Source organism: Malaclemys terrapin, chromosome 6 (genome assembly GCF_027887155.1).
Source record: "Malaclemys terrapin pileata isolate rMalTer1 chromosome 6, rMalTer1.hap1, whole genome shotgun sequence".
Taxonomy (NCBI): Eukaryota; Metazoa; Chordata; order Testudines; family Emydidae; genus Malaclemys; species Malaclemys terrapin.
The window spans coordinates 97,294,053-97,311,851 of record NC_071510.1 but is presented as its reverse complement, the minus strand read 5'-3'; the positions used below and the strand labels follow the sequence as shown (position 1 = coordinate 97,311,851).

At 37.9% G+C, this 17,799-nt stretch overlaps 1 protein-coding gene across 9 annotated transcripts in view; it reads right to left on the bottom strand.

The window, feature by feature from the left end:
• PDE4D (phosphodiesterase 4D) overlaps window positions 1-17,799 on the bottom strand; it is a 1,107,352-nt gene that overhangs the window by 240,987 nt on the left and 848,566 nt on the right. Inside the window, exon 1 of one of the 9 annotated variants that reach the window (XM_054031506.1) lies at window positions 2,232-2,348. The exons of the other annotated variants lie outside the window; for them this stretch is intronic. Within the exon in view, the coding sequence (XP_053887481.1) occupies window positions 2,232-2,296 (65 nt within the window). The 5' untranslated portion in view covers window positions 2,297-2,348. Of the gene's footprint in view, window positions 1-2,231; window positions 2,349-17,799 lie in introns of those variants that run through there. 9 annotated transcript variants of the gene reach the window in all.

The following is a 17,799-nucleotide window of genomic DNA, read 5'->3' as shown; positions in this document are numbered from 1 at the left end:
ACATCCAATCTTGATTTAAAAATTGTCAGTGATGGAGAATCTACCATGACCCTTGGTAAATTGTTCCAATGGCTAATTACTCTCAGTGTTAAAAAATTACCCCTTATCTGCAGATTGAATTTGTCTAGATTCAACTTTCATCACCATCCTGGTTTGAAATGATGACACCGAATAAAAATTTCAACGGTGCCTAAGCGATTTACGCATCTAAGGTGCCTAAGTGATTTAGGATTATAAGTCATCTAGGCTCTTTTGACAATTTTATTCACTGATCCCAATGCTCCCAAAGCTCCGCAATGTTCTGTGTCGGGGCTGGAGTATTCCAGGAGTTTTCACTTGTGCAATTTTCCTATCAATTCTTTCATAAGAGACAGTGTTTGTCCCCTCACAGCAGTGGCAAGGGCTTGGTTCAACTTTCAAACCACTAGAGACCAGGGCAAGCCCCACAGATCCAGACTTCCAAGGATTCCCCTGCCAGCCACTTCCTCTGCACAAGGGATGATTCTAAATTGCCAGGAAATGGGTGGATCTCAGTGCACATCAATTCAACATTCACAATTAGCAGGAAATATATTCTGTCCCACCAGATCAGTATATTAGTTCATATGTGCTACAGTGACAGGGAGCCACACAATGAGACAAAAAGATAGATTAGATAGACAGACCATCAAGCTGTCACGAGCGGTAAAAATGATATCTCTGAATAACCTCTCCACTTCTAAGTAAGATATTTAGTGTAGTTGCGTATTGTTTTCTTATATATAAACTAAGACATTCATATACCGTCTCACTGATTTAGAGGCTATATACTGAGATGTATTATATTTTTTTTAGCTCAGTTGAGGCCTCTAGGACATTATTCCTTCACCATTTTGCACAATATTGTACAAAGTATAGATCTATCTATCTATAGATCACTGCATTTTTTATTTTTATTACATTTAAAACAAAACAAAAAATAAATACCGGAGCTACATCTTGCAGTCCTTATTCAGGCAAAATTATCCCTGACATCAGTGAGGGTTTTGTTTGAGAAAGCTCTGAGGATTGCATAGTCTGGTCAATAGTTTGAGATTGTTAACACTATTCCATTTTATCTAGTTTTAATATAAGATAGCTAGAAACAATTAGTTAGCACTTATTATCATTTTCACCTGTACTGTATGGATTGGAGTAATTCAATCAAAAAGTGTGTAGAGTTATGGCAAAAACATAAAACTTTTATAAGCTAAAGCTCAATTATGTTAACTTGACAGGTTTGACAACTAAATATGTATCTAATTAGTATTACACATCTCAGTGAAAGCACCTAGGAGATAACACTGCTAAATTCTAAGCAACAATAAAAATATTATAGAATTTTACTTTAATGGGCCAAAACACCATAGTTTACTATAGTGTCAGTGCAGGGTTCTGCACCATTACTCTAAAATACTGTAGGTTTTTAAAATCCATAATAAGGTATGACATAGGAAGGAGAGTTAGAAAAAGATAGGAAATTCACTAACAAGCTAAATTTGTGTATTTGTATAGCTACTAGAAAATTTGCCCTTCCTGTGTTAATCAAGCTCCACAAAGTTCACTCAGTTTAGTAATGAGAAACAACAGAGGATACAACCTTGACAATTACCAGATGATAAATTTAACAAGAAAACAAAACACACTGTATTGACTGCTAATGTAGTCAACTTTCACTTTTCTGAGTGGAGAAAAAATGCATAATCCATAGTGCAGCGCAGAATCTCACTTTATGTCACTGTAGCTGCTGTCTGTCTTTTCTGTAGATGGTCATCCATGAGCAATCAGTCTATTAGTGCAACAAAAACCATGAACTGTGTATACGTATCCAAAAATAGCCAGTAAAAACTACCATTTTCATTTTACCTATGAGACTACAAATCTGCAAGTTTGATTTCAGCAACTAAAGTTATAATTCAGATCGTGTCACATATTAAAAAGTGTCTCAAGTAAATGAAAATGATTATTAAAGGTGACTAATTAATCTACATTCCTTATTCAATATTAGGAACACAATTTTGTACAAGGAGGATCACACTAATTTTGTTTTTTGCTATTAACTATTCAATTAAACTTAACAGCTGAGCATTTCTAGTACCCGTGCAAGATCTGTCAAAAGAGCATTAAATACAGCCACTTTTTCAGTGTGTTTATGTGTGAGAATGAGGGCCGGGGGTGAGAGCATCAGAAAAAAAGAAAACGAAACACATTACCAAATTGTATCTGCAGTCCTTAAGGAGCTGGTAGATCGGGATCTTGGCTTCATAACAATGCTCATTTTGAAAAATTCCCCAAGTATTTTTAGCAGTGAAACTTCAGTTGCCCTTATAAAGCTCACACTCCACGTATTCCATTTCAAAGGGAGATTTGTGTAAAAAAAAAAAAAAAAAAACCTCTGAAATCCTCCTCCCGTAATAATCCAAGCTCCAAAGGAGGAGTTGCAATTCACAGGAACTCTTTCCTTTTTCACACTGAATTTACTCCAGCACTAGCCTGTTCAGAAGTGACAGTGCTTGTCTCTTCTGTCTCCTATTGCCTAGGGAGGAATAGTATTTTCAATCTATTCTCCATCTAGGTCACATGGGAACCAAGGCAGCTGAAAGAGACTCTTGAGCTCTTTCTCACAGCCCTATAACAACAGGTTTAAAGGTCAATCACATTCAAAAATTAGTGATCGTAAAAGGAAAAAAATGAATGTAAGATATTGTCACACCAGTGAGTTTCCAGGGAAGTTCCTGTTTCAGAAGTGCTAGATAAGTTCATCCCAATGGAGTAAAGGAAAAGGCACGAAGCTTTCAGCACCTCAGGTTCACCAGAAGTCTTATCAGTGAATTTAATTCTTCCCCTCCCCTTCCCCTATATCCTCTGCCTCTCCTAGATTTGTGAATGAGAAGCATTATTAACCTCACAAAGCAGAACATATTCTTTGAGGGACGAGTGACCTCTGTGTGAAAACAATGCAGGGGAAATTAAAGAAAAATAAAATTCCTCATTGATTGTTAAAGTTTCCCTCTCACACACACACATGCACACTGCTATAAATCACTGAAGTACAAAAATGCCTTATATCAAGTACCATATTATAAAGGCCTTTTTACTATAATGCAGAGGGCTGCTTGTCCTGCTACAGTAAAGACTAACAGCATCTCCATTACAAACAGCTAAGCTTTTTATTTTTAACTTCTAGCCAAAAGCTTAGCATAAAAGCTTCCAGCCCAAGAGGAAATTCCTTTTTGGAAATCTTAATTTAAATTGGTTTGGCAGTTTCACAGTTAGTGGAAGCAAAAAAAGTACATTTTGTCTGCTTACAGTTTTAAAACATTTTTCTTTATTTAAAAAAGAACAGAATTGTGTTTGTGTGATTTAAATGAAGTTTTGCCCGTGTACTGTAAACCGATCTGCAGTGGAATTTCTTTTTAAATTGAAAGAGCCAAGTTATTACTTGACAAGTGGTTACATGCATCGTAACAATTCCTTTGAACAATGTTTTCAAGGGCAGAGAGCATACTATTTTGATGATGGAACAGCTGTGTGAATAACTGAGAATAAACAAGTAATTTATTAGTAAACTTTTGTGAAATTTGAATATATTCAGGAATGACCCACCTACTTCTATAAGCCACATGGATGGTGGAAACAATGTGCTACATAGTTTATTCACAATATGTAATAAAATTCATCAGGGGAAATATTCAACTGTCGCTCGATGACAGTATGCGATGTTCTGTTGATACCAATGATGAACAATGATGATTCTGTTGATGAATCTTTGCATATTACCATTGTCACAGATCTATAATGTGCATTGTAGAGTACAGAGCATTGTCAGGAAAGATCCTGACTGCCCAGCAGGCTTGCACTAGTTATCTGCATATAAATTGTTCCCTAACAGCAGAAAGAATTTTAATGAGGGTTCATGCCAAGCATTCTGTTCTTCATGCTTTCAGGGATCTATCTTTCAAATCACACTTACTGGCAGATATAGGAGCTAAAAGAGTCCATGGAATCATATAAGATAGCTCCAAATAGCAGAGGACCAGCAAAGATTTTGCTGATAACTGTAGCTTAAAATGAGAAGGGTCCTGCCTCCACAGACCTTTAGTAATAGCTGGATCTGCCACTGCACACACCACACTTCTTTGATAGTATACCTCTACCCCGATATAACGTGACCCAATATAACATGAATTCAGATATAACACAGTAAAGCAGCGCTGGGGGGGGGGGGGGGCGGGGCAGGGCTGCGCGCTCCGGCAGATCAAAGCAAGTTCGATATAACGCGGTTTCACCTATAACGCAGTAAGATTTTTTGGCTCCCAAGGACAGCGTTATATTGGGGTAGAGGTGTATATCTAGATGTGCCAGGGCTTGCTGAACCTTGCTCCAGTTTGAATGAAAGTGGGATGGATTCAAATAAAGACAGAATAGGTGTGAAATGGGAATGCAGGACTGTTATGGAACATCTAGACATTTTTAATTTTTATATTTTACTTAATCTGGTTATGTACGTTATTATTAAACTTAAGTGCCAACACCCTCCCACACCCCACTTAAATAACAATTAGTCAGAAACTCACAAAGATTATCAAATCATGCATTAGCAGGGCTTTGGACGAAAGGGCCTCAAAGTACCATACCTGAATGACATTCAAGCACTAAAAATATCACCGTGTCAGACAACAGAGATCTCAGGATGGTTAGATCTCAAAGTAACATCAATGAAAATGCTGCCTCTGCCTATATGAGGTACCTCCAGTTCAACTGGGTATTTAACAGGCACCCACAGTAAGAACACTGTAGTGCAACTGCATCCCAGTGAGTCAAATGATCAAGACCATGCCTCAAGCACCATTCTGGTCCAGCAGAGATCTGGGATTCCAGTAACAAAGGAAGTATGGGGGGAGGAGTCTGAAGCCCTCCAGGGAATGCTGTTATCTGTATTGTATTCAGAGGTTGCCCAAGGACAAGTTAAAGAAAATGTGTGGAGGCTGAGGGAGGTGAAGTGCAGAGAGCAAAGCTAAATTATGGGAAGAACACAGTTTTTTAGCTAGGGGTTTGGGAACCTTGCAAGACTGGTGGTCTTTTCTGGATGCAAGAGAAGAGCAGTGATTGCAAAGCAATATCCGGATCTTCTCAGTTCAGTGAGTGAACAGATTTTTGCTTTTTATACTCCAGTTATTCTACAGACTGTATTTTCAAAAATGTATCAGAAAGACAAAGTATTCTAGGTTTTTGAGCAAACATTTTAGACAGTTAGGCATAGCTTGGAAGAGACACCAGTTTCATATAAGGCCTGACCTTGTTCGCATTAATGTCAATGGGAGTTTTTATCACTGACTTGAATAAGGGCAGGGGCAGGCCCTTATGCTGCACTGTGGTGACAAACATGACAGCCTACAGACAGCACAACCATTGCAGCAACATAAAACAAACATATTTTAATATACCACCAAATAATCACTCAATCACCACCAAGTGAAATGAATGGGACTTTTCATGGATATAAAAGATTGCATTAGCAGATCCCATTGCAGGATCATGGCCTATGAAAGAAAGAAATGTGTATTAACTCATTGCAAAACAGTTTTTTCCCCCACTGATATATTTTATTTAAAATGACAGCCTGTTGCTATATTAAGCCTAATGTGCCAGCACTTGTCTTTAGGTGTATTTTAAATAGTTTAAGAAGAGAAGAGTCAATGCAAATACGTTTAGAATTTTATATTGTTATTTATGAGTGGCTGTAACATAGAATCATAGAATATGCTTTACAGAGTCATGTTTAACATGTGTGCAGACAGCCAATTAATTGCTTAGAACAAATGTAACAGCCATATGCAGTAAGTGATTTGTGCATGCAGTATTTTAAACTGGTAAAATTCAGTTTGTGTGTTTTTCCATGTAGTAACAAGAAAAGCAATAATAGCACGTTTTGACTGTATATTCAAACTCCATCAGTACTGAAAGATATGGATGTGATTTCAAACAATAATAAAAAAAGATGTGCAAGAAGCAACCCAGGCTGCTTTCCTTTCAATAATACATCTTCAAAGTAGTATGTAATTGTATGAAAATTCGTATGTTCTATGTAATTTTCATGACAAAACTGAAAAAATAATGTAAAGAATGAACAGTGTGGCCAAGGGGATGAGGACTGGAAACCAGTTCTATTCCATACTCTGCCACTGATTTGCATTGTGACCTTGGGCAATTCACTTCTCTGAACCTTAGTTTCCTCATTTGTAAAGTGGGGATAATGCTCCTTACCTTCATTTGCAAATCAGTTTAAGATGTATGGATGAAAAGAATTATATAAGCAGTAAGCACATTATTATTAGATAGTATTTGCTGAAGTAAATGCTCAATCTTCCTTTTAAAAGATGAACTGAAAGACATTTTTACTGACAAGATTTGAGTCCTAGATTGTATATTATTCCTGCAGTAGCTGATGTCACTAATATTTACTGAAAAAAATGCAGGAATCTGCCACAAACTTGTTTTACTTTAGGGGACTCTTAGGGATGTTGTCAACTCTATCAGGAGAAATATAGAACCTTGGCAGGTAAGTCAGGGCTTGGCAGGTAAGTAAAGGATGAATGGACTCTTCAATCATTTGTTTTAAATGTATTTGTTTGTAAATGCTAGGCCTATATGCCTATTCTGCTACTTGAGAGGGATTCTTAATTTGTTTTACTTATTTATTTATTTTGAAAAGTATTTCACTACACCTTTAAGAAAATATTTTTGATCATTCTCCAAAGACACTTGTGCAATTTCCCCCTTCCGCTAGGTCTTTTAGATGCTATTCATGAAACTGGATCCATACAGGCAGATCCCTGTGCTCCCACAGAGTCCCACTACAATGAATGGAGCTTTGTTTGCCCGGATGTCTGGGTCCCTCAGGGTAGATCCAGTTGCAGAATATGGGCTTTGGTTGAATCAAACTCTTAAATCTGTGCTCAGATAACACTGACTGAACTAAGTGGAAATTTGGCCTGAGTAAGGTCAGAACACCAAATTTTGACTTCTGTATAGATGCTATTCATGAAACTGGATCCGTACAGGCAAAATAAATGGGCTGTGTACTCAGTGAAAGTCAGGGTTCCTTCCCTGCTCCTAAGTCCATCCTATGCAGTAGTAGTGACTGAATCATCAAAGATCAGTGTTCTTCATTGCCTAGAGGAGCTGCGTCCCCATTGCAAACTGTTTCTATGGTTGGGAGTCCTCTGTGTGGTGTAAACACAATGATTCTGATACTTTTGAGGACTTCTACAGGCCACAGGATTTGGGCCTGAGTGAAGGCTGTGAGATTAGTCTTTACATTCACCATTCACATTAAAGTCACCTAGTTTATTATTTACCTTAGAATGCTCAGGAATATTTATCTATGAATATTTTATACTGTGCTATTATTAAATCCTGACTCCTGTTGAATTTTCTTTGTCATTGTATTTGAATATGTCTGTATGGATAAGTTAAAACTTCGGAAAAATAAAATTAAATACAAAATTAAAATAAAAAAAATCATCTGGAGCTTGAAAGGCACTTATTTACAGTACATGTAGCTTAGATGACTCTATAATAGAGGTAAATAAACAAAGAAACACTTGTTGATGGAATGAATTGTATTTCTGCTTTGGCTTTTGGATTAGCCTCCCTTGTGACGCATACTTAAGAATTATGAGAAGTTACAAACAGTTTTTTAATAAGTTATTTACTGGGCAAGAATCTCCTTTTCCAGCTCTGATAAAATAGCTCCAGTCAAAAAGTGATTTTCTTTTTGTTCAAGTAGAGAAAAATAGCCGCACTGTCCCACTACCATGCAATGTGAGGGTATTTTGCTGCCAATTGCTAAAGTGTAGTAGAGCACAGAAGTCCCTATGGCACTTCTGCGTGAAAAAAAATCACTTCAGATGATTAGATTTACTGTACATTCAATCTAATTCCCACATTACTAATTCTTATTTTTAAACCAAACATATATAACCCAACCGGGTATTGGGAGCCTGTAAATTCAGAAATGCTATAATAAAACTTTCCTAGCTCAAAACACAGGAAAAGGAGTTAATCTTTGGATTGTCTAGTGAACTTCCTCTACTGCTTTGTCAGAGGATCAGTAGGTAAATCTCAAAAAGGGTATTCAGCATCTTTCACTAAAAAGCACTATGACTATGTCCAGAAATACATATGATTTACCAGTAGCATATGTTAAGGGATTGATAGGTGATATTGTACACAGGTGTCTGGCACCTCTAGGTTCCAGAAAAGACAAGGAACTTCAAAAACAACCAAAGTAGCAAAAATCTGACATAGGGATTCACCAATAAACAGGCAGAAGTGGGAGTGCCATGGGGGAGATGGTTCAGCAATAGCAGGTGTTCCCTTCAAGTTTTACTTTTAAAGGTAGTTCCATAGATTTGTTGTAGTTAGTTTATAATTAGAACTAGTGTAAAACATTCAGAGTGTGAATTATGACTAAGTGATATTTTGGCACATACTAATTTTATTATTATGAATGAAGACACACTTTTCATTAAACAGGACATACATTTTGCTATGGGGGAATTAAAAAAATAATTTGTCAGAATAATTCATAATGTGGTCAAATGTGTCCTTCACATAGCAGTACGTTGGAGGTGTAATTGGTATTATGCATACTACAGGTCAAATTCTGATACTGCATGCTTTCACAGTTTCATCAATGAGATGAAGAGATCAGAAAGCCAGCTTCCTGTGCACCGAGGAATTAATGCTGTGTTGTTGACAGGTCTGAAAACATAACAGCAATATACTAAGCCAAAATCTTTCCTAAATTACACCCTGAGGTTCACAATGGAGGTTGCACCAGCATAACTAAGAAGAGTATTTAGCCCAGAGAGTATTCCAGATTTTCAAGGTTGGCATGCTTAACTATGCACACATATTAGGGTGCTCCTAAATTAAGTATGCAGCTATGTGACATGCATAGACAGATCAAGTATGTGAATGCAGACATATTCAGTTAGGTGTTGAACTGTCCATGGAATGCACACAACTTTAGGTGATGAAAAATTTGTTTTTGTTATTATTAATTTTTATTATTTATTATTATTATTACTACAAAAGACTTATAAAGTTTTATAAATTTTAACAGAATGTTCTTTCCCAGCAAAGATTACATTTTCAGTAAAACAAGTTACATTGTTACCTTCAGTATGTCAGCCACAATTGGGTTTTTCTGATTACCAGAATGGTGCAGTTTAAAAACCATGATGTTATGGAAAACTAAAGCATATGACTCCACTATTCTAGGTTTTGGTTCATCTAACAGTATGGTTCAGCATATACTTAGGGAAAAAACTCTGTGTATGTGTGTCTACGTGCACACACACAAAATATGTTAGAGATTAGCCTCGAACATATACCTTAATGTATACGGCATATGAAAAGTGGGTGAGTAATTTCCTAACGTTTTAAATATAAATTTGTCACTATAAAAAATATTAAGCATTGGTCCCCATGCTTAATTATGTAGGGGCTGATCCTGCAGTCCTATCTTGGGCAAATCACCCATTGAGTTCAACTGCAGTTTTATTTGAATAAGCATTGCAGGGTCAAGCCCATTTGGGTATGTCTACACTGCAATTAAACACTCATCTCTGATCAGTATCAGCTGATTTGGGCACTAGCGAGCTGTTTAATTGTGGTGTAGATGTTCACACTCGGGCTGGAGCCTGGGCTCTGGGACCCTCTCCCATTATTGGGTCCCAGATCCCAGACTCCAGCCCAAGCCTGAATGGTTACATTGCAGTTAAGCAGCCGCATAGCCCAAGGCCTGTGAGCCCAAATTAGCTCACATAGGCCAGCCACAGGTGTTTAACTGCAGTGTAAACATACGCATAGACCATAACCGCATGGAATGCTTCCAGCAATTCAGTATACAGAGGTCTGAAATAGCTAAACATATGTTAAGTCCTACCTGGGTCGAACATGTGACCCTGAGACACTAAAGTAGGAATTAACAATGTTTTTTGTTAAAAAAAAATGAAACTAAACTTTATGTTTGAATAGTTTTATAAATCTGTCACATGGCTACTAATATTATATTCTCTGTTATTTACACTGATGCTAGTGTTCACCTTTTTACAAAGAAGCAACATTTTTTTCAAGGCCTACTTTATTTAATTCTTAATTGTTATTTAATGGTTGTTCTTGAAATCTGTTTTTAAATTACTTGAAAAAAGTTCAGGAGATTGAGGGTGTAGCTACACTACAGAGACTATACTGGCATAGTTATATCGCTATAACTAGACTAGCATAACCTCATAGCATAAATGCAGCCTACAGCAAGAGAAGGGTTTTTTTTTACATCAAAGTAGGAATACCACCTCCCCAAATGACAGTAGCTAGGCTGATGGAAGCATACTTCTGTCAACATAGCTGGGTCCACAGGAGGGGCTAGGTCAGCATAGCTACATCACTCAGGGGTATGTTTTTCCACACCGCTGTAACCCTGGCCAAAGATAGATCTTTAAACACTTTTTAGAATCTGATTTGGTTCAGAAAAAGTTTCAAAAATGCAGAATCTTCAAATAAACATGAAACATGAGATGACAGTGCATATTATTTATAGTATTTATCATAAAAATAGTTCTGCTCTCTTGTTGATGTCACCTCCCGATGTTGGCAAATTATGCCTTTAGTGTGAAAGGCCTGTAACAGTTTCCATCATAACCTTTGTTTTTCAAGGGCTCACAGCTTGTTAATAACTATTTGCTCCACATTGAAACTTGGTATGTAAGATCTTAGTTGAATAGTTATTTACAAAATAAAACAGAGGTGGCTACTTTTAAAATCATGCTTATTTTTTCAAAAGCAACTGTTCACCCTTTTCATCTGTAAAAGTAAACTTATGTGGTGTGTATGTGGTTTGTGTTTTTTTTGTTTTTGTTTTTTAAATGAAAAAGCTGAACTCTGAATGAAGGGTAGGTGAAAACCCCATATTCCATTTAAACTTAATATATTAGGACTTGAGTCTATAAAACAATAACCACTCGGTGTGGTGCTTACTACCTCAAGAATGGTGGTCAAATATTATGCCTAATAATGCTTGCAGGAATGGGTCATTAGTTGCTACTTTTCGGAGGAATGGAACAGGAGTCTACTGGCTTTGCTCTCAGATAAAGGATGGGATATGAGGGAAGGACATCTCAGACGCTTGGGAACTCCCGCCATTACAACAAAACTGCAAATGTTCTCAAGCATATACACAACCTAGAAAATTCCATAAATACAGACATATATACATACAGATCTGAATTTCAAATATTTTAGAAGAAAACATTATATGAATTAAAGCTGAAATGTTATTTTTTTGCATTTAAATTAGGGCTGTCGATTAATCACAGTTAACTCACGTGATTAACTCAAAAAAATCAATTGCGATTAAAAAAATTAATCATGATCAATCACAGTTTTAATTGCACTGTTAAACAGTAGAATTCCAATTGAAATGTATTAAATATTTTGGATGTTTTTCTACATTTTCAAATATATTGATTTCAGTTACAACACAGAATACACAGCTCACTTTATATTATTATTTTTTATTACAAATATTTGCACTGTAAAAATGATAAATAAAAGAAACAGTATTTTTCAATTCACCTCATACAAGTACACTAGTGCAATATCTATTGTTAAAGTGCAAAATACAAATGTCAATTTTTTTTGTTACATAACTGCACTCAAAAACAAAATAATGCAAAACTTTAGAGCCTACAAGTCCTACTTTTCGTTCAGCCAATCGCTAAGACAAACAAGTTTGTTTACATTTACGGGAGATAATGCTGCCGGCTTCTTATTTACCGTGTCACCAGAAAGTGAGAACAGGCGTTCACATGGGACTTTTGTAGCCGGCATTACAAGGTATTTACGTGCCACATATCCTCAACATTCCTATGTCCCTGCATGTTTCGGCCACCATTTCAGAGGACATGCTTCCATGCTGATGACGCTTGTTAAAAAAAGAATGCATTAATTAAATTTGTGACTGAACTCTTTGGGGGAGAATTATATGTCTCCAGCTCTATTTTACCCACACTCTGCCATGTTATAGTAGTCTCGGTGATGACTCAGCACATGTTGTTTGTTTTAAGAACACTTTCGCTGCAGATTTGACAAAATGCAAAGAAGGTACCAATTTGAGATTTCTAAAGATAGCTACAGCACTTGACCTTAGGGTTAAGAATCTGAAGTGCCTTCCAAAATCTGATCGGGATGGGGTGTGGAGCGTGCTTTCATAAGTCTTAAAAGAGCAACACTCCAATGCGGAAACTACAGAACCCGAACCACCAAAAAAGAATATCAACCTTCTGCTGGTGGCATCTGACTCAGATGATAAAAATGAACATGCATCCGTCCGCACTGCTTTGGATTGTTATTGAGCAGAACCTGTCATCAGCATGGATACATGTCCTCTGGAATGGTGGTTGAAGCATGAAGGGACATATGAATCTTTAGTGCATCTGGCATGTAAATATCTTGCAACGTTGGCTACAACAGTGCTATGAGAAAACCTGTTCAGACTTTCAAGTGACATTGTGAACAAGAAGCAGGCAGCATTATCTCCTATAAATGTAACAAACTTGTTTGTCTGAGCAATTGGCTGAACAAGAAATCAGGATTTAGTGGACGTGTAAACTCTAAAGTTTTATATTGTTTTATTTTTGAATGCAGTTATCTTTTTGTACATAATTCTACATTTGTAATCCAACTTGCATGATAAAGAGATTGCACTATAGTACTTGTATTAGGTGAACTGAAAAATAATATTTCTTTTGTTTTTTGCAGTGCAAATATTTGTAATAAAAATAAATATAAAGTGAGCACTGTACACTTTGTATTCTGTGTTATAATTGAAATTAACATATTTGAAAATGTAGAAAACATCCAAAATATTTAAATAAATGTATTCTATTATTAACAGTGAGATTAATCGCAATTAATTTTTTTAATCGCTTGACAGCCCTAATTTAAATTTTAACTCAACTCTTGTGTAAAAGACAAAACTGCCATCATGACTAGAGTCGATTAATACTACACACAATGTTCTGAAGTATCCACTAACATCTAAAAATGAACATGTTTTGGCTTGTGCCCCTTTGCAAACATTCAAGCAATTGAGTTTTATCATCACAAATGCTAGCAGAAAACAAACTGTAAGCTCACGCAGTGGAGTATTTACAACTGAGGTGGTATGTTTATATGGGGTGGGACACTGCTTTACACAAAAAGGGAACAGCTTTCCCCAAATCCCTCATCAGAATCCTGGCACACAGGTAAGCACTGGATCATGCCCTAAATGAGCAAGATATGGATCAGACCACATACTTAGCAGATAGGAAGGCATATGCAATTGTGCGAGAAGGCAAAGTTAAATCTAAATTCTGCACAATGCCAGCAAATCTATTTTCTTAAGGAATAAGGCCTCTTGGCAACTCTTACATGATACAAAAAGGTAAAGGTTTAACATTTTCTAAAATTCCTTAATCCTGCTTATCTCCCACTTCTCCCTGGGAGTTTCAAATTCCCAGGGACTTTTTTCAATTATGGTACAAAAATATATATTATGCGTTTTATATAAACAACCTCTCAAGTAAAGCAGTTCAAATTTTTAAAATCGACTACTGAATGTTTTGTGATCAGTCTCTGGTGGTTGGGAGCAGAGGGAAAGCCATAAAATAACAATAACTACAACATATCTGAGTAATTTTGATTAATGAATTAATATAACAAAAATGGCACCCAGCTGGAGAACATTCTGCAAGCAGAAAACAAGGTTAAACTCAGAGCAAATTACTTGCTATGAATTATTCACTCAGTTCTAAACACGGCACAATAGACGTCAAGAGGACTATACAGTGCTCTAACATCACTATATGACCTTCAATACTTTAGACTAGAGACAGCGCTTGAACTGAATGAAGATCTAATTAAAAATTATCATTAGGGTTTTATACAGAAATGCAGACTTAGAATTATTATCAGATTTTAATTCAGGTCTTATCAAGTTTCTAATAAACTAGGAATGAAACCATGTCAAAATACCACACACTACACCACATCTATAAAATGGATGTGGTAACTGTCACTATTCAAGGTAAGCTGTATCTTTGACTCCTGACTCAGCCCCTCCAGGGGTCCCTCTTTCAAGTGACAGGCCCAACTCTTGCACATCTCTTAGTGTGGAATCCTGTGACTCACACACTTTTAGACTGAGTGTCCAGATTACACCATAGCAAGTCCAGATGGGTTTGGCTCCTGCTAGAGACTTCCTTTCTGGAGTTATGAGTTCATGCAGTCCTACCAAACAACTTCTTCAAAACGAAGTATTTACTTATCTATCCATAGGAATATAGCAGAGAGAAAAGGGTTAAAAAGTTAAACAACAAAAAGGCCTATGAGTATTGTATCTAGGGTTACCATATTAAAACATTTTAAAAAGAGGACATTCCACTGGGCCCTGACCCCACCCCTTCCCCGCCCCAACTTCGCTCCTTCCCCGCCCTGCCCCAACTCTGCCCCCTCCCCTGAGCGCCCCGCATTCCCCCTCCTCCTCCCTCCCAGCCACGCAAAACAGCTGCCCGAGTGCTACCGGCTTCATGGTTTGCCGGGCAGCCCCCAGATCTCCAGACCCTGCGCCCCCGGCTGGGTGCTTCCCCAGTGCAGCCAGAGCCCGGGAGGGGAAGTGCCCGGCCGGGGGCGCAGGGTCTGGAGGTCTGGGGACTGCCCGGCAAACCATGAAGCCGATAGCGCTTGGGCAGCTTCAGCTGCACAGAGCTGAGGTATCTGGGGGGAGCAGCAGCAGCCGCCGCCGCTGGAACCGCTCTAAGGTAAGCAGGGGACAGGGATGCCAGCAAAGCATTTTCCCGGACATGTTCGGCTTTTTGGCAATTCCCCCCAGACCGGGAATTTGAGGACCAAAAAGCCGCACATGTCCGGGAGAATCTGGCCGTATGGTAACCCTAATTGTATCTTACCTAAGTGTAGAGCATTTCCCTCAGAATTTAGGTAGGCCTGACTTAGCGCTGGTAAGTCAACATTTGTGAGAGGAGGGTCAGTGTCTCCTCAGCAGTCCTTCTGGCACTCTCTGTTTCCGGGCTGAGGCTTTTAACCACTTCCAAACTCTTTGTTTCATTTTACCCATCTTGGATTTCTCTCCTCCTCTTGGGATTACCAGACAGCCTGATGATCAGAGCATGATGGGGGTAAACCTTCAAAGGAATTGACACCTGTGTTGTTTCTTAAGTATCAGTGATTGGGTTATCTACAGCCACTGACTCTGGGTTTCTACAAGATGTGCAAAAAACCACCCAGGAGTAAGTTAACTCCTTGCACCAATGTAGCAGACAGCACTCTCAATCAGCAGTAATCAAACAGACAAAGGCACATATAATATTCATAATAATAACAGACATTTCCCACCTTTTTCACAGTAATAAACAAACAATTCATTTACAGCAAATGAAATATATTTCTCTAGCCAAACCAATAGAATCTAATCCATCATTCATTCAGAAATTCCTCAGTGTCTGTTTGCTCAAGTATCATAGGAAAAAATGAAAGGGAAGGTGGATCAGATACATTGTTCGTTCTACAAATGAGATGTAGAATGAGATTAAATCTTGAGCAACATTTTCCCACCAACTCTCAAATCACCTTTAGCTAAACAAATACTGTAGGGAAGTTTAACTTTTTTGCTGGGTCAGACACAGGAACAGCACTTGTGATCTTGTTGTTCATGAGTCACAACAAACAGCAAAGCAGGTTTTTCTTTTCCTATTATTACCATCAACAGTGAAGAGCTTTTAAAAAAACCCACAACCCGAGTTTCTCTAATTGTAAAACTAATATGATTAAAGAAATAATTGCTCTCGCTAAGCAATTTCTAATTTCTAATTTTTAAAACATTTCATTCATTCCACAAGTACTCTTTACTCTTTACTCACAAACATACGTGCACGTTCTTACCTATTACTTGCACAGGGTTTGATCAAACCAAATGTCCAGTGGGACCGGCCATTATCATACTACAAAGGTGACAGGTGATATAATGTATATATAATCCCAACAATACATATAAAATGATGGGGTCTAAATTAGCTCAAGAAAGAGACCTTGGAGTCATTGTGGATAGTTCTCTGAAAACATCCACTCAATGGTAAGCAGCAGTCAAAAAAGTGAACAGAATGTTGGGAATCATTAAGAAAGGGATGGATAATAAGACAGAAAATATCATATTGCCTCTATATAAATCCATGATACATCCACAAACTGAATACTGTGTGCAGATGTGATTGCCCCATCTAAAAAAGATATACTGGAATTGGAAAAGGTTCAGAAAAGGGCAACAAAAACGATTAGGGGTATGGAACGTCTGTCATATGAGGAGAAATTAATAAGGCTGGGACTTTTCAGCTTGGAAAAGAGAAGACTAAGGGGGGATATGATAGAGGTTTATAAAATCATGATTGGTGTGGAGAAAGTAAATAAGGAAGGAAGTGTTATTTACTCCTTCTCATAACACAAGAACAAGGGGTCACCAAATGAAATTAATAGGCAGCAGATTTAAAACAAACAAAAGGAAGTATTTTTTCACACAACGCACAGTCAACCTTTGGAACTCCTTGCCAGAGGATGTTGTGAAGGCCAGACTATAACAGGGTTCAAAAAAGAACTAGATAAATTCATGGAGGATAGGTCCATCAATGGCTATTAGCCAGAATGGACAGGGATGGTGTCCCTAGCTTCTGTTTGCCAGAGCTGGGAATGGGTGACAGGATGGATCACTTGATGATTACCTGTTCTGTTCATTCCCTCTGGGGCACCTGGCATTGGCCACTGTTGGAAGACAGGATACTGGGCTAGACTGACCTTTGGTCTGACCCAGTATAACCATTCTTAAATTTTTATGGACCATGACAAAGTAAACTTTTTTTTCCCAATGTCTCCTTGTTAGACAGAGTGTCTGTGGTATCCCTCAAGGCACAGCCGCTTTGGCTAATCTATAAAAATAAACCTGCTCCATCAGCTATTCAGGTTGACACCTGAGAAACTTGCTGCAGTAGCAGTACAGTTAAGCCCCAGAGTACTGCTTGTGGCTGGTGACTTTTGAAAGCCGATTTGCAGTCAGCTTTCCACTATACAAGGCTGTCTCTCAATAGTTAATAGAGAGGACAAATAGCTCCCTTAAAACAGAATTATTTTGTGAGGTGACAGTGGTGATTTAGAGGTTTTGTTCCAGAGCACCATGACCAAGGATTCCCATGATACACTACCTCCTCTTACCAAGAGGGTTGGTGCACCATGAGCGAATTACTCCCTCTCTGTTCCATTCCACTCACTAGTCCTCTCGCTCTTCTCCTATACCCTCCTGATCTCCACTATCCTTAGTTATTTCAATTAGTTAATGTTTTTTTTACAGTGCTTTAGACTGACGTGCTATATAACAGGTAAGTATTATTGTGTAATATCCCTCCACTTTATCTTTCTCCCCTGTACTGCTCTCCACCTTGTACACTTACAGCTCTCACCACTTCATAACCCCCCACCTTGGTGTTTTCCTCACCTTTTCACCACCCCCAAGCCCTTTTCCTTCCCCTTATGTCTTCATTTTCCTCCCAGCCCTTTAAGTGCTTCTCAACTTTATTGCCCTCAAAAAATTTCACCTTTCTATTCTGCCCTATTTACTGGTCTCCCCAGTTATTTTCCTCCAGGAAGAAGAGCAGCATCTTTCTGCCT